The sequence below is a fragment of the Anastrepha obliqua genome, chromosome 4 (genome assembly GCF_027943255.1).
Source record: "Anastrepha obliqua isolate idAnaObli1 chromosome 4, idAnaObli1_1.0, whole genome shotgun sequence".
Lineage (NCBI taxonomy): Eukaryota > Metazoa > Arthropoda > Insecta > Diptera > Tephritidae > Anastrepha > Anastrepha obliqua.
Window position 1 is genome coordinate 125,764,645 of NC_072895.1, and position 27,708 is coordinate 125,792,352.

Consider the following 27,708-nt stretch of genomic DNA (forward strand, 5'->3'; position numbering starts at 1 on the left):
TCGGCGCCCCACATACAGTTTTAATACGTGCATATAACTAATTAAAATATCATGAAATCTAGAATGCGTCATAAATATTATTTATTTAAAATATTATCTATATGAAAATATAAAATATTTGTATTTGCATTCCGGTTAAGTTTCTTCTTCTTTGTGTTTATTCTCTCAATTCCGAGTAAGATCTTACCTAGGGATGCTTCCATTCTTGAACTAAAAAAGTTGAATGAATGAACGTAATAATGAATATTATACGATTTCGATACCGAGAAAAATCCTTATGCAAATACAAGGTCAATTGATAAAATAAAAGCTGGGTTTATCTCTTTAAGGGAGTAAACTTTTATTAACTTTATTAAATACCAAAACGAATATTAGTGTTTAAAGTAAAGCCTTTTAATAATGACTAACACAAGCCCTCCTCTTCTTCATCATCATTGTTAGGTACATTAGATTCAGTAGGTCCATAACCAGATTGTTGTTGCTTAAAATTGAAAATAGAAAAATTAGTTTTGCACAGGTTCCAATTTCACAGTATCGAGTTAATTTAAGTCATAGGTATTAATCACCACAAATAAAATAAAATTTTACAACGGCTAATACAATGAAAATTACATCGGCAGATATGTTTCGTATTACGTCACAAGTACGAGCATAAAGGATAAGACAATTTTTATTTGCCTTGCGCGCCACCAGTATGACGGAAAAATAATTTGGTATTCTTACTTTATTTAATTTGATATTAACTCAGTACTGTTAAATTTATTATAAGGAAGGAAACATACCTCAGAATTTGGAGACGTATAGGAAGGAGCAGCATCTTTGATCACATCAGCTTTCGGTGCGGTTCGCAATCCTTCTGGGAGCGGAATGTCTCTAGCGAGAATGCTGTATTCAACATCCATATGGCGAATAAAAGGAGAGGCTAAAGCACGTTTAGCTGAATCTGGGTCCTCATCATCAAATGCTTGTAAGAGCAATTCCAATGTTTGAACTTCATCTGAATCGCAACAATTGCCCCATTCTTTGAAAGCCTTTTCAGCTGCCACAAAATCTCCCCGAGCTAGTTGAACCAACACAAGGGCCACGGCTAAGCGACCAATTTGCCCATATGACTCAGTTTGTTGATTTAAACCGATTTCCCGTCTTATTGCATCAGTGGCTTGATCAAACCTATTGAAAATTCGATTAATAAATTATTCTAAAACTTAAACAACAATCATACTTATTAACATTTTTGCGAAAACTTACATTCTCAATTTGACTAAAATTCTCGAAATTTTCGACGCATATTCAGCAGCATGACGTGTGGAATCATCTAACTATTAACCAATATAATTGTTAGAATAAACTGAAAAATTATCAAGTGTTTTTCTTTCAATACCATGACCACTTCTAAAGCATGTTTATAGAATGTTAAAGATAAATCAGGATGCTTATGCTCTACAATTTTTGCGGCTTTATCTAAAGCCGTTGCAGCAGCTTCAGGTGATCCATGTTGCTGATAAAGATTGCAAGCCTTATTTACATTTTCTTCAATTTCCAGTAAGTTGTTCATTTCTTTCAATATAAGAATAATCTAAAAATAATAAAAATGAACATTCCTTAATAAAGTAAAAAATTAAATCAATTTCTATTAAGCCTTACTTGCTCATAGCATTTAGCAGCGTGGAACCATGAACGATTGTTTTTATGACATTCAATGGCCTTTAGTAAGCACTCCTTGCTTTTGTCATAGGACTTAGCTATACGAAAAGCGGTAGCTAAAAATGTTACAAGAAATAGTTAGAATTAGCATAGTAAAACTCTTAAAATTATTCTTTTAATTCCCGAAAAAACAAATTAAATAATACAAGAATTTAAACACGGATATGAGATTAATAAACAATAGTCTATTGCAAATATCGTATAAAAATCAACAAATACCTGCTTTTGTGTATTCATCTGCGGCTACGTCATAGTCGGGTCTCCATTTTAATAATCCAACTTTCAAGCTAAAAAGCAAAAAATATTTATTTTAATTTTGAATAAACAACGATTACCTTTTCTCTGCTTGTCGAATCAATTCTTGACCCTCCTCAATTTTCTTCGACTCCATATTAAAAATTATTTTTCATTACTCCTAAGCCAAATCAATAACAATTTGGATAGTAGTTTTCCACCAGTGTTGACAAAACGCACCAAATGCTTATAATAATATTAGCAAGTTGCCAGATATCCAGGTTTTAGTTTTTGAATTGCAAGCATGCGTGTAACCAAAGCGGCTTCATAGAAGGTGACTTCGCTAAAGCAACAACAACATTTATATAAATTTTATTTTTGCGATTTGGTAGTTTGATAGTGAAGATTTCAAGACTGATAGCTTGATTGCCAAACCCCATAAAGAAGCAGACCCTTTGACAATCAAACCACAAAATCCGGGAATCGTGTGTTCACAATGGGTCTTTACAACTTTTTTTCTAAAATATTCACACCGAGCGAGAGAAATCATATATTGAAAAAATAGTCATAAGAATAGATGCACTTCGTCCATAGAATATTTTGCTAGCTTACGTCGGCCGTGCACCGAATTGGAAACGACGTGGCTCGTGTGAATAAACATTTTTTATAAAAGCAAAGCATATTTCCAGCTGGAGATCAAGGTTACTAGGATGGAAAATATTTGAATGCATTCGACTTATGTTGGGAAAGACGCCTAATAATCTTTGTGAAAAATCATCTTTCACTAAATCAGCTCGCTGCATTGATCTTATTCTACCTAAATACAATTAACTATCCTGTGCAAGACTGTTTTTCGTCAAGGCTCCCTGCTCCTGTTACACCTCCAATTCACAGCAACTTAAAGAATTTCTGATTCATACTTTCTATATCATATATAGTATTGCATTATGAATATTGCTATCTACATATATCCTGCCCTAGTAAACAGTCATGTTGGCTTGCTTTCTTTCGACTGGTTTTAATACAAAAATGTAAATTTAATATTTTTGTTGTTGTTTGTTTTTTGATTTAATTCAATATTTCTTCTAACATTGAAGTATTAATTTAAAAAAACTGTCTTATATTTTTCTTTTCATACAATAAAAATATCATTCATGAATCTATGATTCACATCGTTTCTTATCGCCTTTTTGAGTTATGAAGGCAATAATTATATAACCCTCTTTTTCATATACTCAAATTCACAACACTTTTGCAGTTACACATCATCTGTAAAGCAATGTTTAAACTCGTACCAATATGACTCTTGCGCAATACAAAAGTATTGATTTTTCAATTACTATACTCATTTGCGTGATTTCAATTGAGCTGGTTACTTCTTTTGTCGACTAATAATTTTAGGGTTCAAACAAAGTCTTGGTTGAAAGCGACCGAAATAAAAGCTTATTAAACTTTTTTTTTTACCTAGTTAAACAAATAAACTCTTAGAAACGAGGTAAATATTTTTTATTGCAATTGTTCAAATACACTAAATATTATGGTTATACATTTCAGCATGTCTCACAATTCATGTTTTGAATTAAATGAAATCCGGATATTGGATAAAATTTTACGACAATGTGAATATTATATTTCAAATAATGGCATGCAAGCAAATCGTAATAAAAAAGTGTGCCTCAAAACAAATAATTTTAACGAATTACTTTTAAATACCAACTTAAACAAATTTGTAGAAAAAGAACTTTTTTCATTTATGTGTAAACTCAGGAAAATGGACAAGAAAACCATTTTCGTTTCGGATATACTCATTAACTCCGGTATATTTACGGAGGGGTATGACTATAATAAGCACGAGTACAATAGCAAGAGTCAAATGAATATCAATCGATTTATTTATCATAAAATTGGTCGCTCAGATGAGAGTGAAAATATATCATATAAAAAGATAAAAAATAAATTAGAAGAACAACCTACTAACAAAATTAAATATGAAACCACCAAATGTATGGTTGTGGAAAATATAAGCAAAAGTAAAAAACAATTTTCTACATTAAATAAAATCAGCGATGATATAAACAATGGAAATCAATGGAACGTATACGGAGAAAACTGTATGAAATGTGAAGAGAAAAACCTAAAATGTAATATTCACTCATCTACAACACCAAGCGAAAAGGATAAGTTTCACAAAAATAATATTTTTTATGGAAATGATCTTACATACAACAAACGAAAGGAGAGAATACATAGCCAAGCAAATGTTTTTGAGAAGACTGTATCATACGACAGTGTTCGGTCAAAAATCTCATCACAAAATTTTATAAAGAAGAAAATTCCACAGAGACTTTCGAAAGAACATACTGACGACATTCCCGACAAAGAACCTTTACTTGGGGCTAAGCCGCTGAAATTGCCGGATTCGGTTGAGGCTGTAAGTAAAATATAAATATTTGTATATTACGTAATTAATATGATACCTTATACGAAGGATCATATTTATTTATATTTCGTGATAGTAAAAATAAAAAATAAATACTTATAGTCTAAAAGCGCTCTACGATAATACAAGCGTATGGTGTCATTATTTGTTTTTTCGTGAATTAACTCCTATAAAAGTAATTTTATAAGAAAATTGCATTAAACGTTATTGGACTTTTATATTCGTTTATTAGAAAAATTTAAAGCCTGCCACAACTATAATGTATTTATTATGTGCCTATTTAAGTGCTCTTTAAAATATATATATATATATATATATATATATATATGTATATGCGATAGAAAACCCAAATTTAAATTAAGAACCAAAAAAAATTAGTTAATTTTACGTTTTCATTTGTGCTTCCATGAAAATAATAGTTTGGTACGGTTTTTGTGCTTCGGCATGACACACAGCTGTCGACGTAAACGAAGCCCTGGGCATGAAACACCAAAGGATATGAAACTTTTTTTCTGATAGCGACTGCCCCTCGACAGGCAACGTAAAACTTCCGAGTGTATTTCTGCCATGGAAAAGCTCCTCATAAAAAATATCTGCTGTTCGGAGGCGGCATAAAAGTTTAGGTTCCTCCATTTTTGGAAAACCATCAAGCCGCACACTACTACAAAACACTCAACAAAGGGTGTAAACTCTACCCAAGGATAAATTTTTGACCTTTACAAATGCAAAAGGTCTTGAATTTTCTGTTAGAACAAAACTAAAAATAAGGCGTTTAGTCAGATGGAACGTAGAGAATTTTTTATGGAGGTATATGGAGGACCTATAAATCTTGTGGAGAATGAGGATATGACCTATAAAATTGTAAGAAATATATTTAAAGCAATTGGCAAATACCAACTTATTTCTTGATGTAAAAATGCAAAAAAATGTGTCGGCCTATGTTCCGACTGGGAGCGATATAAGATGCACTATGATATTTTTCTTAAATGTATGTTTATTTTTAATTGAGAATGTCATCCACATGTATAAGTTATCAAGGAATAAAAAAATACTTATGATTGTCAAACTAACACAAAAACTTATTTTTACATGCGTACATTCAGTAATTATTTAATACTAATATTGTTAGAGGCACCGTTTACCGGTATAGAGCTGATTTGCAGCACTGAACAATTGCTCACTAGCCACACTCGACGGAATGTTACCAAAACTTAAAAGTTATACAATTCTTGAATACAAAAATTTACCGAAGCCGAAGTTCGGTCGTTCTCTATATAGCATATTTATAATATGTATGTATGTATGATGCTTCTTTAACTTTTCTGCATTCTGGATTAACTATGGGAAGTCCTGACGGTGTGGCTAACTTTAAACTATTTAAATAATTAAGTACATTTGTTTACATATACATATTTACTCATCTTTTTTTTATGTAATGACATATTGATTCATGTACAGGTGTTATCACTTGGCTCAACGATTTTGCCAGATAAAAAGATTGACAACACCGAGTATCACAAATGGACAATATTACACTACTCGCCATTTAAAGCTGTTTGGGACTGGATAATCTTAATACTTGTAATATATACAGCCATATTCACGCCATATGTCGCTGCGTTCTTACTTGGAGAGCCGGATTACCAAAGACGAACTAACAAATATATTAACAGTGATCCACTAGTGATTGTAGATTTAATTGGTGAGTAATACTCTACTCAATAATCAATATGAATAGGCCTTAAATTTTTATTAAAGCAATATAAAATAGGATTTTCGCGAACATGAGTGACAAAAATAAAAAAAGGAGACCTATTCGAGAACATCTTGAAATAAACACTTTAATATATTTAAAGAAATTTGTTTAACTTTTTATTAAAATTAACCAAAGTCTCTAACAAGAATTTATTTTTTTAATATTATATATGTATATATTATATATAATATAATATATTATATATAATTGGCGCGTACCCCCTCTTTGGTATATGTAGGGTGCCCGGTGGCAGAATTGTGAATTAAAAACTAAATTCAAAAAGAAGTACAACTGATAAACGTTTATTTCAATAACTATTACAAAGAAGATAAATATTAAAAATTATTGTATTTGCTCTAAATGTTGATCGTTACGTCGGATACACTTTTATATTTCGAGTCACTCGCTGGAGAATTGATGTCGAGATGTCATTAACCTCGCAAACAATATTTTCTTTTAACCCTCCGATGTCCATATGGGTCTGGCCAGACCCATTCGATCTTTAAATGTATGTAGATCTTTTATTTTTAATATCTGAGGCTTCTTAGTCCATGACTTCCCAAAATGTAGTGTGCTAAACACAATGAAGTAGCAAAATTAAGATTTTTGCTATATTTGTTGTAAAAATAATAATTTTAAACTAATTTCGTTAATTAAGCTTCTCTTAAAGATTATAAGCCATATAAGCTTCTCTTGTAAATTGGTTAACCGTTAGGTGTAAACAACTAAACTGTTAGCGGAGGCAGCGGCAGAGATAATTTTTTAGTTGACATTTGAAAATTAAAGTGAACACGTATTTTTTAATTAGTGGGAAGTGCTTTTTTAAATAAAATGGAACAAGTAAATATGGATGAAGTTGATGTGATGACGCTTCGTAGCTAAGTGCAGCAAATGTGAGTCAGGAAGAACGTCAGCGACTTCAGGTACAAATTGAAGAAATTATGGGACAGGAGTCCGATCCATTTGAAACAAGTGGCGACGTAGAAGATGATGAATATTTTCCAGATGAAGATGACTTCGGTGAAGCATCAGATATAGAACAGGAAATCGAGTTAGAGGCTGTTCTGGATGAAAACCATGATGATATTGAGGATTTGTATAGAGAAGCTATCGCCCTTTAGGCTTCAACCACAATGGAATCATGTACCACATCTATTACCCAGGGCCTTATATACAGGTCGAAAGATGGTAAGATGTGGAATTCAAATCCTCCACCACCTGGAAGGCCTCGTTGTCACAATGTTACAACTTTTACTCGTAAAGGGCCACTACGAGGAGCGTCACCGAGTCATAAAGCTCTTTTCAAGCTATTGCTGTCTCCTGAAATCGTAAGTATCATTGTGCGGGAAACCAACAGAAAAGCCGTTGAAGCGTTTCGTCTATGGAATGAAAAGCATCCCAGTAATAAACAACGTTCTTGGGTAATGACTAACGAAGACGAAATGTATGCTTTTTTTGGGATGCTACTTATTGCTGGTGTATTCCACTCGAATTCTCAGCCAGCGAAAGAATTGTGGGCCAGTTACAATATGCCAATTTATAAGGCCACTATGTCATTGAATCGCGGCCGCTGTAGCCGAATGGGTTGGTGCGTGATTACCATTCGGAATTCACAGAGAGGTCGTTGGTTCGAATCTCGATGAAAGCAAAATTAATAAAAACATTTTTCTATATTTCTGTCTTGAAAAAGTTCCTCATAAAAATATCTGCCGTTCGGAGTCGGCTTGAAACTGTAGGTCCCTCCATTTGTGGCACAACATCAAGACGCACACCACAAATAGGAGGAGGAGCTCGGCCAAACACCTAACAGAAGTGTACGCGCTAATTATTATTTTTTTTTTTATGCCATTGAATCGGTTCAACAGCTTAACTACTTTCATCCGTTTCGATAACAGTGGTACTCGTGCTGAGAGGTTGAAGCAAAGCAAATCTGCTGCCCTGGACGATGTATGGCTCATGCTGATGGCCAATTTAGAGAAAGCATACACTCCGGATTGTCATGTAACCGTCGATGAACAGTTATTTCCATATCGTGGGCGAACTCGATTCACCCAATATATTCCGAGTAAGCCGGCAAAATATGGCATGAAAGTGTGGTGGATTTGTGACTCTGTTTCAAACTACCCTTTGAAAGGTATAATTTATACCGGAAAGCCACCAGGTGGCCAGCGAGAAACGAATCAAGGTGAACGAGTCGTCGTGAAATTGATGGAAAATTATATGGACAGCGGGAGGACTGTTTATGCTGACAATTTTTTTTCTACATACAACTTGGCAGAAATGTTGATGGATCGTAGAGTGGCTTTATTCGGTACCGTAAGAAAAAATAAGACCTTCATTCCGCATGAATTGCTTAACCCGAAGCGTGATGTTATAAGCACTTTATTTTATTATCACAATAATAATATCACTCTGTGCTCGTATATGGCAAAGCCGAAAAAGCCAGTAATTATGTTATCCACTGCCCATTACCGTCAAAGCACCGATCCATTGAAAGGATTCAAGCCAGATCAAATTTTGGACTACAATAAATTTAAAGCGGGGGTAGATACAATGGATCAAATGTTGACTGGCTATTCGTGAAAACGCTCGACAAACCGTTGACCACTGGCAATGTTTTATAATATGCTTGATATTGCCGGTTTGGCCTCATTCATCATATATGACGAGCTGAATCCGGAAAAGCAGAGTGATAAGAGGCGCTCATTTATCATTGAATTGGCACGGCAGCTAGTTATCCCACATATGACGAAACGGGCGACTAACCCATTAGTATGGAGGTTTGCTCATATAAGACAAGCAATGAATCTTTTCAATATCAAGGTGAGTATGAATTATATACACACCTACATATATCTCCGCGTATAAAGATATGTGTATGCATGTATTCATATTTACTAATTTAAAATAAATTATTTCGCTACTTTTAGGTACCGGAATCTTGTCCACCGACATCAGATGCAGCACAGCAACAATCATATGCTCAAGTTGCTTCAACACGGTTATCGTGCTACCATTGTGCTGCTTCTTCTTCGAAAAAGCGGCGTAAAACTCGTTATAACTGCAGCAAATGTAATCGTCCCATATGACCTAATGAACATTCCATGCAACTATATAGTTGTAAACCCAATTGCTCTTCGTAATTAATACCAACCCGTTCAATATAAATAAAATTATTTTTAAAACCGTATTTCTTACATTATTTGTATGGGTCTGGGCAGACCCTTATGATGCACTTACCGCATCATAAGGCACCGAACATCGGAGGGTTAATGCTGAGGTACCCCCACAGAAAAAGTCCATGGGGGTAAGGTCGGGCAACCGGGGTGAAGCAGTTCACGGACTGAAGCGGATTATCATGCAAACTTTTATCGACGAATCCAAGATTTTCATTTGTTCTCCATGATTGGCTGGGCCTAGTGCGTGGACGGTTTGAATTCGAACTTCTTGCCCGAAACCTTCACACACATGAATGAACCAAATCTTCACTTGGGGGCATCTTAACGTTGAATATTGTAACGTGGATAAATCTACGACGAGGAGCTGCACACAAATCATTGCCCGTCCACTGCGGCATCGAGACTACATAACCCGCACGAATAACGAAGCTAACACGATCCCCTCCCCGCTCACACGCTCAGTGGCAGCGCGCACCTCTATTAGGTGTTTTGCCCAGCTCCTCCTCCTCTTAATGTTGTTTAACAAATGGAGGGATCTACAGTTTTAAGCCGACTTCAAAAGACAAATGATTTTTTATGAGGAGGTTTGACAGGAATACACTCGAAAATACAAATTTCTGAGTATACTTCAATGATTTTACCTTAGATTTAACTTAAATTTGATATAAGTTTTGATTGCTACGAAAGGGATTATAATAAAGCCGTATTTTTGCTTAACAACAATCTATAAAAACATTGAAATTATTGAATAAGAGTATTTCTTTCAATTTCAGTCGATGTTACTTTTGTTATTGACATACTTATAAATTTTCGAACCACATTTATTGATGGACAGGATGAAGTCGTCTCACATCCCGGGCGAATTGCGGTTCACTATTTGAGTGGATGGTTCCTAATTGACTTAGTGGCCGCCATTCCATTCGATTTGTTGCTAGTTGGAAGTGATACTGATGAGGTAATGTTTAAAATAAAAATTACATTCAAGGCATACAACAATTAAAATTAAACCCGTAGATTCGTAAATTTCATATATTTAATAAGAAGAAACAAAAAATTATTGTATTCACTAAAAATTTATCACACGCGTTCATTACTTATGCCAAGAACCGAAATAACCATAAATTTAGCAGTTTTGGCTATTTGGGTGTAACATATGATACCTCGAGATTAATGTTCTTCCCAAGAAACTGATATGCATTGTGCATATTATACTGCACGCCTTATATCAGTTTTATGAGCTGCGTTTCTAAAAAAAAGCTGCAAAATTATTAGTTCCATTACCATTAATTAGCAATTATTGTGTATTTTGTTCTTCTTATGTGGTTCTACAAAACTTTGTTGGTTTAAGCTGAGATCAAAAATTTCACCCTTTGCGAAGTTGACGTTATGACATGGTAAAGTCCTACTTGTGTAGATTTTACAATGTCGATGGCATTATAAAGCTCGTCGTCTACGAGAACTGAGCCATAGTCTTATGTTTCTCTCGAATACTCTTAACGCTTTCTCATCTGCTTGATATTGTCCGCGTTTCTGTGTCATATAAAGGATGAACATCTGGAGATGGTTGTCAAGCGTAGTTTTTGTTTGTATTGCAGGTCTCTTCTGGGTGCCAAGAGATTATGGGCGATAAAAAAAGCGCTTGAAAACCAATAAAAAATCATTTCTGGAACATGCTAAATGGCTGCGGGAAGCTAGTAAGGTGCATGCATCAACTCCTATGAATAATTTGGTCTAGCTTATTATTATTGCGCACGAGTGTAAGAAACTAAATATGTTTGCGTGGAAGATTAAAACCCACTCTCAATGAACTAATTGGACCTTATGACTGTGGATTTTGGCCAGGTAAATCTACAATCTACCAGATACTCCCAAAGAGACAAATACAAAATATCCGAGAAAAAAAATCGAACACGCCTTCTTTTTGTTGATTTTAATGTCGCTTTTGAAACCACGAGAAGATGTTGCTCTTATTCCTCGATAGCTGAATTTGGTATAACACGAGATTTCAGACAGGGTGACTTCCTGAAAAGATTGTTCGAGCTACAAGACTAAGCCACTCATATAAGAATTGGCAATTGAGCAGTGAACGAAAAACACACTACAAGTTTATGGCATATAAACTTAAACGATAACACCAAGTTTTGAGGCGGCTGTTGGAGTGTTCGACAGAAAGATTGCATAAGTGCATAAGTAATACCTGTGCGTGGTCTACGGCAAATATTGCAGAGCTTACAGAAACATTGAAATGGTAAAGGAAATAAAGATCCTGCGATTCCTAGGCTTGATCACTTCATGCGAACGGATGCAAATGCTGCACAAATGAAAGTATTTGCTGATGAAGATGCCAGTAGTAGCATGTGCAGCAAGTTGACACCGTTGATCTCCCGTACTGCGGGATGTATGCCGGATATATGTATGAGAGCAAAGAGAACAGCAGTTTTATAGAGGCGCGTTCTCGTATCACGTAAATCATTAATTGTGGGCTATCATTCGAACCTTTTTAGTTTGTTCCTTGGTAATGGTTTTTATGTGACTAAGATAAGGCTAATTGTGGTTTATTTCCGATATTGCGCAATAATTTAGAAAATCGAGTTTTTAACAAATTTCTTCACGATATTTTTTAAGTCATTTTAAAAAATTATTGAAAATAAAAACCTTTAATAATATATTTCCTATTTATTTTTCAAGAGAAGTTATGTATTATCAAAACAACAATTAAATTTATATTTCAAATATGGAAAATATACAATATAATTACTATTTAGTTAAAAAAAATCAGATTAAAGTTGCAGGACATGCTCTTATGAAATAATTCAAGTATTACCTAATTAACAAATACTTTTTAACTGGAGTCATTTAACTTATTTGTGTTGGTGATATAAGTCTACCGGAGTCTAAAAATTATTATCATTGTGCTTCTAATTTGAAGAAATCCTTTTTTATAAAGTTCTATTTCCGTTGTTAGACTCTCTTGGGATCGGAAAAAGTTAAAACATTTACGACCAGGCATAAAACCAGCTTTTCACTCTGATGAAAAAAGCAATTTGCTTAAATGAAACAGCTCTTCGCCAAATGTTTGTTTTAGGGTCTACAGATAAGTAAAAATACACTTTATTATGCAATTGTACTCCGATATCAGTGCTTTTATATCATAATCGCTGTGGGAAAATATAGACAACTTCAAATTCCGATTTCATATGTATCGAAAAACTTAGAACTTGGTGAATTTATGAGAGAACATATTTGCATGAGAAAATCATCACTTTTGGGATTTGTTTGTCCCTGTTTATCTAGTTTTTATAAATCGCATACGTTGTTTTTAAAGAAGGTGACTCTACTTATTATTATTTATTTAATCAAAATAAGTCTGAATATTTTTTTTTATCTTTCCATTCCTCTGTCGTTTTGTGGAATTACTGATTCATATTGAATTTCTAGTTACTGTATGCAATTGAAATTCTACGAGTTTTAAACTTAGGTCCTCCACACACGACTCGTACTGTTATTGTCACGTGGTGCAAAAGACTTGCAACGACGATGACAATATTCTTGCTGATCCCGTATGTCAATCATCGAAATACACCGCGGAGAGATGTTGAGTAATTTGCTTAATCATCTTCTAAACAGAATGAAAAATAATAGAAAAATAAAGCAATGGATGGGGCATTTGAAATATACAAAATAAACTTATTATAAACAAGACGCTAAATGAAGATTATTCCAAATTTCATAAATTGTACAGAATGTCTAAAAATATTTAAAATAAACTATTTTCTGGCAAGCGTGAGGGCCCTTATCCTTGTAAATTGTGATTATATTATATAAACAGACGTACAATTAATTGTATAAATTTAATGATTTCCGCGAACATTTTCGCCCTACGATTTTTAAAACACACTGAAAAATTTAAACAAACTACAAGTGAACTGTCGAAAAGCGACTGACTTTCCTGTACGATAGGCGTAGATGCTTGCATGCTGTAACGAGTAATAGATCTGCCAGAATAAATCCGTTGCGTCGGTCGGTCGGACATGCTCTACAAAACGCAAATGCGTTGCGGACGGTACGGACCCATTGTGACAGGTCGACCATTCTGACAGTCATCTAAGCATAACTGATGACTCGTGTGTGGTTCCCTATTTAAGCACAAGTGTGCGACAAAGAAGGGTATGCCTCGTGTACATTTTGTCGCATACGCTACGAGGACGATACGAGCCGTATGTGAGGAAGAATCAATTAATTAACCACCAAAGGAAATATACATACAACCTCAATTTTCTCATATAATCAATTGATGACTCATTTCAGAATTTTTTGATTAAAATTCATTTTGAGCACAATGTTGGTCGCATATTCAATTTATAAATATCTTAGAAGTTGTCATCAGTTACAGACACAATAATAAAATCTCTCGGTCTGTCAATTTTTAAAGTAAGAAATATAACATAAATAAACGCTCTTATAGCTAAATTTACTTAAATATATACATATATAAATACGTCAATTCACATTGTGATTTTTAATGATATTAGAGTTTTCTGATATGTATGTATGTACATTCATATATTTATATCGACAGAACTTTTTGATACACATAATTTAAAAAATAAATACAACTAAAACAATGCATATGCATATGTATGTATGTAAATACTACCGACTTCTTTTTTTTTTTTGTGTATTTTAATATTCCTATTAATTGGAACGATTTTTAACGATATTTAAAAATAATACCATATTTGCCGGCAATCGATACCGAATATATTATCTACTTTTGCAAATATTTTCAAACTTTTTGTATGTTTAATTTAATTTATTTATATATCCAATGTTTTACAGCTCGGCTTGGATAATGAAGAGGTATTATAAGTCAATAATTCTTTCTTAAATGAGCTTTTGAGCGCAATTACTTATGTTATGTTTAAGCAAATTAAAAACGCTGTAATTCTTACCCAGTAGCTTCAATTCCACAATTATACACTTCTATGTAATTTTTCACATTGTGCGTGCCATTTTAATTGCAAACGGTTTTTGTACTTGTCGCAATTTTCTTTAAAATAGCAATTATAAAATAATTTGCCGATAACATTCATTGGCGCATAATCATCATAGAAAATACTTCATAATCAACTTAGACATTCTTGCCACTTTCGTAATCTTGAAGCAGTTTTAATTAAAAAAATATACAAGTAAATATGGATTTCGATAAGATTCTATCAAAAATTTTATTGATTTAAGATAATGTTAAAAGAAAAAGAAAATATTGTGAATAATATTATATTTTCTATGAGCGTTTTTATTTTTTAAATGTATATATTTGGTCATAACAGGTATCGAATTACTTATGTATAACTGGGGCACAGTGTTAGTCGTAATACGAGTACAGTACGAAGTGTTCTTAAATCGTTGATAAATCGAAGTAACAGGAACACTAATAACAACACATTCCCACATACGAGTACATGCGTACTGCAAGAATACATTAAAAAAGCAAAATTGTTGACTCTTTTACACAAAAACTCATATACTTTTATTGCAAATTGGATATAAGTCAAGGAGTCTGACAGCGAGTGGAACAGAATTTTTCAAATCCCAAATATACACATTTATATGTACGAATGTATATATTTACTGATTTTCACATGACACAAGGGGTTTGAAATGAGATTGAATCGACGATCCATCATTAATGAACAGAAATTTGCACGCAAGGAGTTGAGCAATTTACTGAACTCAACCATTTTCGAAGTGGCACTAACATCTTTTTGTGACCGATTTCACCAATACCTCTAGTATTACTGAAATTGTATTGTTCAGTTTTAAAATCGACTTTGATTCTTTTTGTAAATTACATTAACTTTGTAGCTTCGCTCGAAACTAGTGACACAATATAATCAGAGTATCAGAGTTTGTTCTAAGCATAAGGGAAAAATTTTATCTTTAGACAGCATGATTATTTGCATTCAACTATTTAGATATAAAAAATCAGGAAAATACAAAAGGATACACATAAATTTTCAAAAGAACTGGGCAAATGAATAATTAAAATAATTGTTTTCTGTTCCTTACACTCCACGCGACACATAAATTCGTAATAAAGCCTACGTGTATTTTCTAATGATTTTTGGGAATTAACTTAAGCATGTGGCTTCTTTCATTCCTTCAAAGCAACTCCTCACGTGAAATCATATGGTGCAAAAATATTTCAATATTTTGAGCAAACAAAATCCAAGTTTTTTGAGTTGAATCATATTGAGATATGCCACATATACATATATACATGCATATCATATATCATTGTATAGTAAAAGTATTTTAAGTTGCTGTGAAGTTCAGTTACCTAAACGAAAATGGGCAACGGGAGCCACAATTTATCAGGAGTGAGGTATAGGTACTGTAACTACTAGCGGATTTATGGTTTGAAGAAGGGAGATCGATCCTAGATCTGAAAATACACACAAATATATGTATAAATGCAAACAAAATGTTAAATAAATGTTGCATGAAAGTGATATCAGTGAGAAAATGAGTGAATCGGAAATGAGATTTCTTCTAAAAATATTCCTGTGCTTCACTTTCTTACTAATGCGACACTGAGGTATTGGGGCATGGTTTTGGGCACTAAAATAATGTATTTCAAATAAAATGTCTACAATATGTATAGGTCGATATTTAGCGATCCGGGTTGGAAAGCACATAATACATAATGTTTTAATTTGGAAAGTACAACAAATCGGTTCGTTTTTAATTTTAAAGCTTCTTATTGAGCACCTCTTGCACACGGAGAGTTCTAAAATACCCGCGATCTCTGTTGACAATTTTAACACAACAGTTACATGAGATCGTCTTACGAAAGTTTAAGAAAATAATTTTCTAGAGTTTATATAACTTGTTATATATTACAAAGTGAACTGCTGATTAACGAAACAAACATTGATAAACAACAAGCGCACTTATCCACATTTATTGGGTCGTTAAGCTACGACTAATTTTATTTACAATTGTTAATATTCTTCCTTGGTTTCCAAATACCCAATTTGCACATAATGCTTTCATTCACCAATAATTTATGTCGTTAATTTTAGCAATAATACTTTAATTTTTTCCAGACAACTACCCTAATAGGGCTGCTCAAAACTGCCCGTTTACTTAGACTGGTGAGGGTGGCTAGAAAAATTGATAGATACTCAGAATATGGAGCTGCTGTGCTAGTACTTCTAATGGCAACATTTGTACTCATCGCCCACTGGTTGGCTTGCATTTGGTAAAACCGTTTATACTAAAACAATACATACATACATATTTATATCCACATTATGTTGAACATCGGATTATATTAATGTTTAGGTATGCTATAGGAAATGCGGAAAGAACACTTTTAACAAAAAATATTGGTTGGCTGCATTCACTAGGAAATGATATTCAAGAGCCGTATTTTGATAATAACACCGGTGGGCCAACAATTAAGGTAGCTTAACTTCATATTAATAATTAAAAAGTTACATACGTTCATGCACATGTAAATAATTTTTATTTTTAGTCAAGATATATTACGGCTCTCTACTTTACATTTACCTCATTGACTTCCGTGGGATTTGGAAATGTCGCGCCAAATACTGACGCCGAAAAAGTGTTTACGATATGTGTAATGCTTGTGGGCTGTAAGTAGTGTCATGTTATAAATACATAAGGGGCTGTGACTTGCACTGTGCTGGCTATCAAATAAGAGTATTGCAGTTCATTTGAGAAGGCAATCCAACGACACACTCACCTTTGTTACCAGAAAATTTGTAATTGAAATTTTTGGAATATTTTTATTTATTTGTTAAAAAAACATAAATAATTGATATTCTAAAACGTCTACAAATTAAAAGTTTGTATTATATTCCCTAAAAAGGCAAGACAAATATGATTTTACCTATTTTAGTGAATGAAAAATTACAGATCCGAGCACTACACGATTCAGTCGCGCAACTGCAAAGTTAGCCGCATGCCACAAACCCTCTATGTGCGTATAACATTACTATAGATATTTTAGTATCAATTGTGGTGCGTATTTTTATGAAGCATGTTATTCAATGATATGTTAATAAATTCATGATAGGTTAATTGTTTCAAATAACGAAAATCGTTATAATCACTAAATGTGAAATATTTAGTCTTCACCAGACTTGATTCCTTACTTGCCCGGGTATGTTATTTGTATTTTGTTAAAAATGTACTAACAAGGAAACAGATTTCCTAGATCGCCTGACTAGCCATTTGAAGTTTATGTTGTCAGAATTTTTATACATCTATTGAATAAATAATTACATTTGTCCACGTATTTAAAATATTTTGTTACAAAACTACTTTTTTCGGTATTATATGAAACACTAGATTCTAAATTTATTTTGTTTTATTTTATCTCAGAATTTTCCAAGAATATCTAGCCTTACGATTATGGCCCGCATACACTTAGAACTTTAGTGAATGGATTGACAAAAACAAAACATACTTAGACCTAGAGTTTTTATGAAACGAAATAAGTTAAAGTTTTTATTTGACGCGATATAGCTTCTGTTCAAAAAGTACCCGGTATTTGTTAATAAAACAAAAAGGTTTCAATCATTCATTGACATGTATTTTATTGCGATCAAAGTAACCTCCATGGCAGCCAATACACTTGTTCCAACGCTTCTTCCAATATTTAAAGCATCACCTTCCAGGCAGCTGTCGCAAAGGAGACTCGAAGTACCTAATGCCAAGTCACATCGCATGGACAACACCCGGTTAGGATAGCGACAACAATACAGTATTGATACTTTATACACGCGTTATAAGTCCCGCTTAGCTTTCCTAATTTCGGACTTGCAGATTCCTAATAATAACTTCTATAGTTCCCATTCTCATTTACTCGTTCTTGCTCAATTAAAAAGCCATTTACTCTAAGTTTTAATTTCAGAGCGTTCAATTACCCAGCGAGGTGGCTTTTCTTTCTAAAGGAGCGGTTTTAGCGGACAAGAACGTTATTACAAGCTGAGGAAGATATCTCCATTAGCTTGTCGGCTCAAGCTCCGAAAGTTTTGAATTAACCAAATTGTAGATTTTGGCAGTATAGATCCTAGTCCGGACTCCTTAGGTAGGAAGATCTTTGAACTGAATATAATATTTATGATCCGGAAAGGAGTGTGCCTTAAGCACAGTCCAATCAGGAATTCGGCACTTCAGTGAAGATGAGACCAGAGTACGGTCAACTACAGTTATAAAAATATGAAGGCCACTTAAAATATATACGACGACGTCAGCCAAATTCCAGGGCCCTGCAGTCGCAATGTCATTGCTGAAATTAGTCAAAATAAATGCTTTCAATCCCTTCCGGATAAGCAAACATGCATACATAAATTCGACAAAACCAAATTTGCAAAATACACCAAACTATGACTTGTTTACAATGCAAAGTATTACGCTCACACTGTCGGCAGATTGTTCTTAAAAGTGACATGTAACAACTGATGTATCAACTCAGTAAAAATAATACCTTGACAATATTCAAAATCGGTTCATTTATTTCGGCAATTCTGGGTACCTTCTGAAAAGAATTATAGTCAGAGCTTTAAAAACGATCCTTTATGAAGGGCAAACTCTTTAACAACTAAAGGCTTTCAGATAAATAACTGTAATTGAAGGACTTTAAGTCGTACTTGCAATAGAAAATGCATGTTTAAATCCCTCAACTGTATGTGAAGCCATGGATTTCCCACACATAGGTAGATTTAAATCATAAATGCCTTTTGGATTTTTTTTTTTTCAATTTATTTACCTAGTTTTGTTAATCTTTGTTCTTTGTGTACGTGGGATTATACATATATAGTAAGTCTAGCTGTGTGAGAGTGTTTATGTTCCTCCTTTAGCGCCTTAGTATAAAAATTAAATTAATTTTTTAGCTCTTATGTATGCGAGTATATTTGGAAATGTTTCTGCAATAATACAAAGACTTTACTCGGGTACTGCCAGGTATCATACACAAATGTTGAGGGTGCGTGAATTTATTAGATTTCATCAGGTAATCCGATACTTTGCAACAAAGGGAAAATATTTCCGTGATACAAGATCGAATGCTTCATTTTAGATTCCAAATCCACTTAGACAACGATTAGAGGAGTATTTTCAGCACGCGTGGTCCTATACAAATGGAATCGACATGAATTCGGTTTTGAAAGGTTTTCCAGAATGCCTTCAAGCCGATATTTGCTTACACTTAAATAGAAAGCTGCTAACAACGTGCTCAGCCTTTTCAGGAGCCAGTCCAGGTTGTTTAAGGTATGTAAAGATTCATCATACAGGTCAATAGGTCACTCATCCCTATGATTGCATTAATACTTGCAGTGAACTCAAACTTCACATCTTAACAATTTAATTTTTAGAGACATTTTCTCAATGTCCGGTTAATATTGACTATAACCGGTGGTAACTTAACCGAATGATGGATAGATTGAAATAACAATTTAATTTTTATCAAAGTGAGGTTAGCTGACGTCGGGTTAGTTGGATCGTTGAGAATATTTTAGAAAATGTTTACAAAAATCCATTGTGAATATACAAAAAATACAATCCAGCAGAGTTTTATTACAATTATTATACGTCATCTATATATTTATATGTATTACGTAATAATTTACTTTATCAAAATCGCGTAAGCGGTTATTGCGCCAATTAAGAATAATTAAATTTTATTTAACTTTAACATGTAACAAGAATCGAGTGTGAAATGAAAAGATCTCCTCTCATTCCCGTTTATAATTTTCATGTGAAAACATTGTGACTTTTTTTTATTTTTTTACGGCACGCGAACCGAAAGTGTAATGAAAACGGGAAAACATTTTTCATTTCACGTTTACACAGGACGAGAATTGACACCCAGATATTGAGAAATCACTTTTTAGTCGTCTGCCGATTACGCTGCATGACGTTCTACCATTTAATTTGAAATTTGGTGCATTAAGAAACGTATATTAGAATTTCACATATTAGAATGATATACTCTTTTATGAGTATTTTTGCCCTTTCTCTGAAAAGATTTAATATGCCGATTAACTATAAGAATTTGCAAAAAGTGCAAACTTTAACCCTAAAAGATGAATCACACGTAAGTTTCTAAATCACCGATACACGTATAATTTTGGAGATTCGGAACCTTGTTATTTATTTCTAATGCCCACTGTTACATTGTCGCTTAATCACACATGGAGGAAACGGTCCTCTGAATATCTTCCAATTATGGTTCAAATCTTATTTTCAACTTTATGACGTCGAACAGCAAAACAAGCAGAAATATAAAGATAAAGAAGCAGGAATATTCACGGCCGACATGCAAAAAGCTTTTCTTCAGTCTAAATAACAGATCAATAGAACACTGGCACAGCGACGTTACTAGTGCTTAAAAGGCGGCTTCTAAATAAAGGGTTTTCCAATAAGAGGTGTTATTTTGATATTCAAAGAAAAATGCTATTTTTTAATATAAATTATCAGATGTGTATTATAACGAGGAAGATATGCCGTTAATATTGGAAAATAACATCAGGCAAATGACCACCACGACCACGTTTACAGGACAATATCCTTTTCATGAAATTTTCCATAACCGAATTGCAAAGTGACTGCCCTATGTCCTCGATAGTCTCACGAATTCCATCTTTAAGGTCTTGAATCGACCCTGGGCTGTTGGCGTAGACCTTCTCTTTTCGTGACCCCAAGGAAAAAGTCACAAGGTGTTAAATCACAAGATCTCGGTGGCCAATTGTGATCACCTCTTCGAGAGGTAACACGGTCCGTCTTGTTGAAAATAAACGTTGTCCAGATCAATATCATCCAATTATGGCCATAAAAAAACGTTAATCATCTCTCGATGGCGCAATCCATTCACCTGTAACACCTGTTATTGGAAAACACTTTATAAAATAAATAGATATATAACTACTTTCAAATCCTGGATTTATTTAAATTTCAAGGATCTGGCTATAAAATTAAGTTTCCGCTTTAAGAAGATAGCAATCCAAAGCACAATTTTGCAAACATATCTAATACACAATTTTTGGCATTTCAGGATGCTAGTATAGTCGTCAAGCCTTAATGTAATTTAAAACCTATGGTGTACAATATTCGAAAACATACACTTTTAGTTTATAATCGCTATTGCCAAGCTAATTATTATATTTTATTTAAATCTCCAAAGCCACTAAAAAAATACTAGTTAAATTTAAAAATGGAAACTGAACACCTTGACTCATTACTTTAAACTAAAAGTCTTAAAGCTGTTAAGAAACGTGGTTTAAAGTCCCAAAATTTCTCCTAAGCTATTTAAAATAGACATGTGTCTGGCTTCTTAATTTTTTTCTAACGCAATATAACCCGTCCTATCGTAAATTTATACATACAATTTATAAATTTATACAGATACATTTACTTAAATTTATTTCATTACTTTTATTTTTCAGAGCACTATCATTAAAATTTAAAACCACGCATGCCCCTCCTGGGGACGTTTTAGTGCATAAAGGTGACGTTTTGACATCACTATTTTTCATTGCAAGAGGATCGATAGAAATACAAAGAGATACCAATACCGTGGTAATTCTAGGTAAGACATCGTATTACGAGTAAAAGTCCAATATTTTAAATTTTCCAATGGACGCTTTTAAAAATGTTAACACTCATAAGACATGCCCTTGTTTATGCAAAATATGTTCTATTTGTATGTATTGGTAATGAAGCTCGTCAGAAATTTCTGTAGCTCGAAATCGAAAAATAGTGTCAAATCCCCAAAACTTAAATATATTAAATATTTCAAACTCAATAACGCTTGCTAAAGGGAAGAATGTTTCAAGAGCAATAAGAATAAAGAAAAAGGGGAGATTGATGAAGAGAAAATTAGAAGATTTTTCGGCAATAAAATATTGTAATATTAAAATACGGTTAGACTTTATAAATTGAATTATGTTACAACAATTTAAAAAATAAAGCGAACTAATATATTTTTAATAATTGTGTTATTTAGGAAAGGACGACATTTTTGGAGAAAATCCATGTAATTACGCAACCATAGGAAAATCAAACGGAAATGTTCGTGCTCTAACTTATTGTGATATTCACAAAATCCATAGAGATGATTTGTTGGATATATTAGATTTGTATCCTGAATTTTCTGAGAGTTTTGCCAACAATCTGATTTTAACTTATAACATGCGTGATGTAAGTAAACTATTCTATGTAGTAAGCATACAAAAGCACATAGGACTTTTAAATATATTTCTACTCGATAAAAACTCTAAACTTTTACTATTTAAGGATTTTCAAGCTGGAGTCGAAGTAAAACATAGATATCTGAGAGCTAAATCTTTAGATAGAGAAAGAAGCACAAGCGATATAACATCCATAAGAATGTGAGTTCCATTTACAGTTAGAGTTACATTAACAATATCAGCGGACCATCATAACTTAAAAGTATATCTCATGTATATAAAAATAAGTCTGAAGTATGCTACCAAAAAATATCTATTAAAGCACAAGCGACTTCATGCAGAAACATTTGCAAAAAAGAAGTTGAAAATGTTTTATTTTGCAAAAAACAAAAAGTGCGAAACAGGTTTTTTACTCAAAAATTCATTACTCAAAAACCACGCATTTTAGCTACTAGGCATTCAGCTCTATTAAAGTTTGAGATGTCCTTTTGATTTGGAAAAAGTTATAAAAAAAATACACTTTTTGAAATATTGAATTTCGAAAAAATTTCAATTTTTTTTCTTTTTTTCTAAATAAAAAATTTGCAACTACTTTTTTGCAATTGTTTCTACATGAAGTCGCTCGTGTAAGAAATTACGATCATTTTGAACCCAGAATTATTAAAATCGGTTCATTTTTGACTAAGTTATGGGCATTTAAAAAAAATTTTTTCTTATATAATTAAAAAAAATCGAGTTTGAGCCAAAAAACAAAATTGCCGATAACTCTTGAAAAAAAAATTTTTCGGGCGAACAAAAAAATACGTGTCTCATTATATTGACCAGAGAGCAACATATTGCAGTTACATCGAAATCGAAGAACATGACCCGAATAGCCCGGTTGAATTGAAATGGAAAGCATGATATGTATAAAGTAATAAGAACCACAAGAATTAAACAAAGTCTGCAAAAGGCCCAAAATTCATTTCAAAGTATTCATATTTAAAGTTTGGATTTTTGCTTAATTTCTAATAACGTTGCCATTTTAACATGAGAATAATCAATTTTATCACATTTATACTCCTTCTTGTAATCGCTCGCGTTTTTTACATTTTCGTTCGCAACTGCGCAAGTGTGACGTCACACAAAAATTACTCCAAAAATCCTCTCTGATGGGCTCAATCTTATATTCTATCATCCTTGAATTAATAGCAGTTGTTTAATTTAAGTCACGACGGTCTTTCAATATGCAATAACGATATGTTAATATGAACCAACCATTATATTTTTCAGTTTTGGTATGCATCAAAAAAATAAGCCGAAAAATAATTCGTGTGCTACAAAGGCGCAAAACAAGGATTCCATAAACGATGGAAGGGATCCATCAAATTACCAATTTGATATTCAGAAAAGGGGTATTTATGGGAGGGTCCTCATATGTATCTAACATTTAAATAATTACACTAATCATTTATTCTACAGATGATATTGAAAACATTCAAGCGTTCTATAAAAATTCAAAATCCAGACCAGCTTCTCTTGCCCGTCATAATTTACCAAAAAGTAGCCTTCAGGAAAGCAATATCCAGGAATTAATAAACCGAAACCATAAAGTAAAATATGTAAACGAAATTATTCTTTCTACTTTTGAGAAGCAAAAACAACGAGCTACATGGATTCGTCAAAATAAATTAGTTAATACTACTGCACAAGAAAAGGCCTTACAAGATGTATCTCTGTATCTGGATCAGCAAGGAAGTACCATCCACCCAAGGCAAGTTTTTTTATCTTTTAGCTTTTAATATTCATTAGGGCAACTCTTTGCAATAGAAACAGATTCACCCTGAGAATATTCATTAAAAGTGGTGCCACTGTGCCAACAATAATATTTTGTACATTAGAATGTCACGTCAAAGTAGAAAAGAAAGAAGTGATTTATGTATTTAAAAGAAATCGCGTACTTTCTCATTATTTTATTTATTTATTGTATAAAAAAGCTTTTGAATTTAAATTCATTACAAAATTTCAATTTTCAAATTACGAATTTGAATGTAAATAATACGTTTCGTAACTTAATTTTATGCTGACATCCAAATGCACACGGTAAAAGAAAATAAGCAAATCAGCTGGTCCACTGCTACCACCTTTAATAGATTCGTCTTGAATTCGCCGATGTCAAACAAACTAATATCATGGCATTTGGAAATTACCATGCCAACACAACACAAACTGTATATACATATATATCATAATAATTTAGAAATTCCATGGTGAACTTAATTGTGATTCACCCTAATATTAAAAAAAATAAAATTTTTGGAATTAAATTTATAATGCAATATCGAAGACGAATCAAGAATACTAAACTAACAAACTCATCATTTCTGAGTAAAATGGCTTTGCAGCAAAATTGGTATAAAATGCATACTACGTCACAGCGTTATAAACCATTAAAATGCAAACTTCGGCCCAAGTTATTGTTACTCCACTTTAACATGAATATTTTTTGTAAGGGGGAGGGGTGATTAACCCTCCACCCATGTACACATGTATATTTGAAGTACATAGCTTTGAGAAATTTATTTTATATATACATTATATAATTTTTTTACAGGGAATCAATGAAATGTAATATATTATCCGACAAGGTATTACCTACTCCGAATGCAACAATTGCTACAACAGAGTCATGGGATGAGCTAGACAGTGTATGATTAGCTATAATTATTATATTAGATGGCGAAAGATAAAACTTAAAAGAAAAATTTAAGTAAAACATATTTATATTTTTAAATTTCATGTTGAATGATGATTGTTGTTAAAAACGTGTCACAAACTGTTTCAAATAAAAAGAACAAAAATCTAAATAAGAAGAGCTTGTGTATGTATTAATATTAGTACTTATACTTTCAGAGTCATCTATGCTTTCAGATGTCATACTAAGTAAATTTCAAAAGAAACATGTCAAGAACATATTGTTACGCTTTTCTTCAAATAAAAAGTCTCTCTATAATTTCTCCGAGTTCGATCATTTGGCCTCTGGTGACGGTCACAAGACAAGACCGGTGACAAGAACTTTATATGTGTGCGTGTCGGGTGCTTGACGCTAATATCTAAAATTTTTGATTTTTACCGACAACAAGTATGTGTGACACGACGCCACCCGACTGCACTAACACATACAAAGCGCAGTCAACATGCTGTATTGTCGCCAGAGGCCAATTGGATTGCTGAATAAAAAACAACAAGCTAATGGCGGGACAACTTGCTTGCTGTATTTAATTTCAGTGCTTAGGTATTTTACTTTATGTTCGCACGCTCAACTTAAGACTTATTACATTGTACATGCACCTCTGCTCATATATATGTATTTAACAACTATCGAAATTTCTAAATGTGACAACTCGTACTTTCTAGCAGCTTCTGCCTTGAAGGCGGTCGCCGTAGCCGAATGGGATGGTGCGTGATTACCTTTCGGAATTCAGAGAGAACGTAGCTTCGAATCTCCGTGAAACACCAAAATTAAGAAAAACATTTTTCTAATAGCGGTCGCACCTCGGCAGGCAATGGCAAACCTCCGAGTGTATTTCTGCCATGAAAACCCTCCTCATAAAATATATCTGACGTTCGTAATGGACTCGAAACTGTAGGTCCCTCCATTTGTGGAACAATATCAAGACGCACGCCACAAATAGGAGGAGGAGCTCGGCCAAACACCCGTAAAGGGTGTACGCGCCAATTATATATATATATATATATATATGGGGCATTCTTCGCCAACCGGACACCCCCATCTGCCCAGAACAGTTTTTATAAAAAAAATTTTTCCCTATGCCGAAATAAAAGCTTATGTCATGTACTTTAATTTGTCATGTGGCACTTTTTAAATACTAAAAAGCCATTCCTTCCAAATCTCAAACAAAAAGGAAGTGATTATTAAAAGATTTTCCAATTCTCCAGAAGGAAAAAAGTTTTACTGTGAAAAAAATCCTGTATTATGAAAAAAAATTCCAATTTCAGCAATTTCCTTCAATATTTATATTCAGCAGCGAACCCAGAAACCCCCGAGCATCATGTTTGAGGAGAATTCACAGTAAAACTTTTTTTTCTTCTGGAGAATTGGAAAAGCTTTTAATAATCACTTCCTTTTTGTTTGAGATTTGGAAGGAATGGCTTTTTAGTATTTAAAAAGTGCCACATGACAAATTAAAGTACATGACATAAGCTTTTATTTCGGCATAGGGAAACATTTTTTTTATAAAAACTGTTCTGGGCAGATGGGGGTGTCCGGTTGGCGAAGAATGCCCCATATATATATATATATTCTTTCTTGAAGTGCACTATTTTCCTTTTCTTTTTTGAGAGCCGTGAGAGAATCATTCTATCATAACATATAACATGAAATTCCTCCAAATCTACCATAAAAAATAGATTATTCGCAAATAGATTAAAATAGATTAAATGTAAAATATGGAAACGCGTCAAAGATAACTGTTGAATATAAAGAGGAAGTAAACAAACTAACAAAACATTGTATACATCGTAATGAAAAACTAATATGGCTGGTGCAATAGTGTGTTTCAACAAAAATCAAGTAAAATCTAACGCTTATAATACGTTCACATATAAGTAGATCATCTTTTTCGTGCTTAACTCCCAATCCGTAATTAAAAATCGAGAATATCCATACAAATTTTCTCTCCCAAAATCTTAAATTATGTATAAAATAATCATAGATAATAACCATACTTTTGACATACTAGCCTGTATTTTCTGTGTAATAGATCATTATTTTAACGATTGAGAGAAACGTAAAGAGAAACGTCAAAGTAAAAACTAAATAATATGGATGCCGGCAAAGAAAACAGGTTTGTAGATATAATTCTAATAAAATCATTCATATAACAGAAAAAAACGTGCGTCCATAAACGTGTGTCTTCTTATTACTTATTATATAATGTAATATCAAATTTCGAATGCGTATTGCTGCCATAATTTTTTGAAACCTCAATTGCTTATTACTAGTAGCCAATGTTTTGGTTTTGTATTTTCTGTACATCAGTGCCACATCCTTGATATTTATTTTTAAGAATTTTTTTTTTTATTTTATAAAGGTTTACATAACAATAAAATTATTATACAAACTAAAAGTAGTTCAGCGCTAGCATCGGGGGCTTTCGGCTGTTTTTAAGAATT

The 27,708-nt window shown here is 33.0% G+C and overlaps 2 protein-coding genes across 3 annotated transcripts; one reads left to right on the top strand and one right to left on the bottom strand.

The window, feature by feature from the left end:
• Positions 1 to 315: 315 nt before the first annotated feature.
• On the bottom strand, positions 316 to 2,172 carry LOC129244494 (gamma-soluble NSF attachment protein). 2 transcript variants are annotated; one of them, XM_054882142.1, is made up of 7 exons: positions 2,040 to 2,172; positions 1,924 to 1,964; positions 1,645 to 1,760; positions 1,382 to 1,576; positions 1,249 to 1,319; positions 783 to 1,170; positions 316 to 481 (listed from the first exon to the last, which is right to left on the bottom strand). In XM_054882142.1, exons 1-7 carry the CDS (start codon positions 2,093 to 2,095, stop codon positions 404 to 406), a joined length of 945 nt encoding a protein of 314 aa, XP_054738117.1. In that variant the 5' UTR covers positions 2,096 to 2,172; the 3' UTR covers positions 316 to 403. The 2 variants fall into 2 exon arrangements, with proteins under 2 accessions (XP_054738117.1, XP_054738116.1); XM_054882141.1 differs by having other exon boundaries at positions 1,924 to 1,991.
• A 1,103-nt stretch (positions 2,173 to 3,275) lies between these two features.
• Positions 3,276 to 25,358, top strand: LOC129245241 (potassium voltage-gated channel unc-103). Its single transcript, XM_054883285.1, has 15 exons — positions 3,276 to 3,433; positions 3,493 to 4,369; positions 5,837 to 6,080; positions 10,087 to 10,268; positions 16,423 to 16,577; positions 16,661 to 16,781; positions 16,854 to 16,974; positions 19,240 to 19,358; positions 19,425 to 19,615; positions 21,790 to 21,932; positions 22,350 to 22,543; positions 22,640 to 22,734; positions 23,806 to 23,927; positions 23,995 to 24,286; positions 25,127 to 25,358. The coding sequence occupies exons 2-15, from the start codon at positions 3,494 to 3,496 to the stop codon at positions 25,224 to 25,226; spliced, it is 2,955 nt and encodes a 984-aa protein (XP_054739260.1). The 5' UTR covers positions 3,276 to 3,433; position 3,493; the 3' UTR covers positions 25,227 to 25,358.
• The last annotated feature ends 2,350 nt before the right edge of the window (positions 25,359 to 27,708 follow it).